The sequence below is a fragment of the Sinocyclocheilus rhinocerous genome, unplaced genomic scaffold, assembly GCF_001515625.1.
Source record: "Sinocyclocheilus rhinocerous isolate Xijiao unplaced genomic scaffold, SAMN03320098_v1.1 scaffold5952, whole genome shotgun sequence".
Lineage (NCBI taxonomy): Eukaryota > Metazoa > Chordata > Actinopteri > Cypriniformes > Cyprinidae > Sinocyclocheilus > Sinocyclocheilus rhinocerous.
In genome coordinates this window covers 81,058-84,225 of record NW_015642945.1, presented here as the reverse complement: position 1 = coordinate 84,225, position 3,168 = coordinate 81,058, and the positions used below count along the sequence as shown (strand labels likewise).

Genomic DNA, 3,168 nt, shown 5'->3' with positions numbered 1-3,168 from the left:
TTAATATAACTCCAACTGGATTTGTCTGAAAGAAGAAAGTCATATACACCTAGGATGACTTGAGGATGAGTAATTTATGGGCTAATTTTCATTTTTGGGTGAACTAAGCCTTTCAAGCCACTGGTAGGCTACAGTGCTGCATTATCAAAGTAAGCAAACAACAAAAAACTTAATTTTTTTCTAATTTCACTGTGTAGGGAATGTAGTCGGTTGTTTGGGGAGGACGGAATGTCTCTGAAGGTGTTTTTGAAGAGAACGGCGCCTTTCTCCATCTTGTGGACGCTTACTAACTACCTGTACCTGTTAGCACTGAGAAAACTAACCGCTACAGACGTCTCAGCGCTCTACTGCTGCCACAAGGCCTTTGTCTTCCTCTTGTCGTGGATTGTCCTCAAGGATCGCTTCATGGGTGTGCGGGTAGGTGGAATACGTATAACCCTAATTATTACTTAGCTAGTTGCAGTATTTCATGTCAATTTATTTATTAGGGATTCAAGTACCAAAACCATTTTGCCTCAGCAACCATTTGATTATGTTTGAAGTTGAAATCTGGCAAACAGTTTCTTTGGTACAAATTATATTTGCTCTAAGATTCTTACAGAATCAATACAAATGGATGCCAACAGCTGATCAAAAAGCCTTTTTTTAATTGGAAATTTTGTATACAAGTGAAATTCAATTCCAGAATGTATGAGAATTGACCATAGCGGGTACTATAATGTTTACATTTATATTTATATCTCAGGAACTTGATAGGATAAACTCTAAATTATTGCCTTATAATCCTCGAGTTTGTGTTGCATTCTCTCTTCATTTTTTTTTATACTTTTTTGAAATTTTAGGTCACATTTTAGTTTGGGAACCAATTCTCACTATTAACTATTTACTATGACTTTTGCCTCAAAATTCTAATTTTCTGCTTATTAAAAGTTAGTAAGGTAGTTGTTAGGTTTAGGTATGGGGTCGGATTAAGGGATCTATTATATGGTCATGCAGAATAAGACATAAATATGTGCTTTATAAGTAGTAAAAAATATGCTAGTAATATGAGAAATATGATATAATAAGCAATTAGTTAATAGTGGGAATTGGTGCCTAAATTAAAGTGCTACCAAAACTTACTTTTTGAACTTGTCATTTAGATCATCTGGAGACACTCAGAACAAAAAGTTATAGGCCTAATTGGTTTGTACTTTGTGTATGTACATTCATTAACTCTGTACACATTGTACAACAGAAAAATGTAAGTATACATGTCAAACTTCATTCATTTGGGGCAACAAGAAGCTTCTCAAAGCTTTGCTGCTGTGATCAGGGAATTTGAAATGGCACATTAAAAATTTTGCCAAACTTTTGATTGTTATTCACACATGTCCTTAGACCCCCAAAATTGCTTGCTGTTGTACTTTATTTGGTAAGTAGGCTTTTAATTATCAGGATAATGTATAATCAGCTAATCCTTATCACAAAATAAACCCTTTGGGTTTTTTAAAAGCTTTCTGGGGTCCTGATCACACTGGCAGGGGGTATTTTGTGACAGTGACTGGCTAACATTATATCATCCTTTACATTTACTTACAGGCCTTAAAATGAATGAATCTAGTTACAGCGAATGTACTGAGTACGAATGAGTTACATAAAAAGCACTACCTGTTGATATATCAAATGATTCATTAAAATTGCATCTAAACAGCAGATTGATGGTTATGGAGAAGAAACGAGTGATGCGGCACTCAATTTTCTAACACACAACAGATACAAATGGAGAGTCAATGAGAATTTGTTCTTGTTCAAGTGTAAAAAAAAAGCTTTGCTTTGCCAGAAGCTGTTATTATGCTTACATCAAAACTCTTGACTTTCATTGCACTTGATGTCTCAGATCTGGATGCATAACTTTTTTAGTATCTGCTTATTACTCCTTGAAAACGTGTTTTTATTTTCAGCTATCCACCTCAAAATGTAAATGATCTAAATGATGCGCATGCACTGATATTTATTGTGGTATAAACCTTAATCCTTATTAGACCTTATGGATTCATAATGTCTTTGTAATCTTTCCTCTTAGATTGTGGCTGCCATTATGGCTATCACAGGCATTGTGATGATGGCTTATGCTGATGGTTTTCATGGGGATTCCTTTATGGGTGTGGCCTTAGCAGTCGGCTCCGCCTCCACTTCTGCTCTCTACAAGGTGAGTGCAGCTGAAAATAACAATTCCCAGAAGATCCTTGATGACCATTAAGACTCATTCAGTATTGATATGCTTTTCCTGCAAAACCACTCAGGTGCTGTTTAAGATGTTCCTCGGCAGTGCTAATCTGGGCGAGGCTGCTCATTTCTTCTCCACCATGGGCTTTTTCAATCTCATCTTTATCTCCTGCGTTCCCCTCATCCTGTACTTAACCAGAGTGGAGCATTGGGGTTCCCTCTCCTCTTTGCCCTGGGGTTACCTCTGTGGGGTGGCCGGCCTTTGGCTAGGTAATGTGAAATTATGGAAATCGATTCTTCAGCCCTACTTTAAATGTATGTATTATATTTAAATAATATATACAGTATCTCACAGAAGTGAGTACACCCCTCACATTTTTATAAATATTGTATTATATCTTTTCATGTGACAACACTGAAGAAATTACACTTTGCTACAATGTAAAGTAGTAAGTGTACAGCTTGTAAATTTGCTGTCACCTCAAAATAACTCAACACACAGCCATTAATGTCTAAACCGCTGGCCACAAAAGTGAGTACACCCTAGGCATGGGCCGGTATGAGATTTTGACAGTATGATAACCTTAAGCAAAAATATCACGGTTTCACGGTATTACGGTATTGTTGTTACAGCTCTAAAATGTGTTAATTTGAAATGTCTGGGTAAAAAAAATTTTTTTAAAAAACAACAACAATATATTTTGAGCAACATACAGAATATTTGGAACAGTAGTATTTGTTTATTTTTCTTTGATTTGTTTCTGAAATGTGGGCTGTCCTGCAGCTTTTGATGTGGATGGTTGATTTGCTGCTAGAGCTACTGCTGCCCTAAAAAGAAGAAAAATAAAGACTGACATCTTTTTTTTAAACAGTTATTTAATTTTAGTTATATAATTCATATACATATAATTTCATATAATTTATTTATATAATTTCATATACATAATTTGATTTAATAAT

General features: G+C 35.2%; 1 protein-coding gene across 1 annotated transcript in view; it reads left to right on the top strand.

The window, feature by feature from the left end:
- The first annotated feature begins 201 nt into the window (after positions 1-201).
- Positions 202-3,168, top strand: part of LOC107756933 (solute carrier family 35 member F4-like) — a 35,288-nt gene continuing 32,321 nt past the window's right edge. Inside the window, exons 1-3 of the mRNA XM_016574260.1 lie at positions 202-417; positions 2,066-2,191; positions 2,286-2,478. Coding sequence (XP_016429746.1) covers positions 229-417; positions 2,066-2,191; positions 2,286-2,478 — 508 coding nt within the window. The 5' untranslated portion in view covers positions 202-228. The remainder of the gene's footprint in view (positions 418-2,065; positions 2,192-2,285; positions 2,479-3,168) is intronic.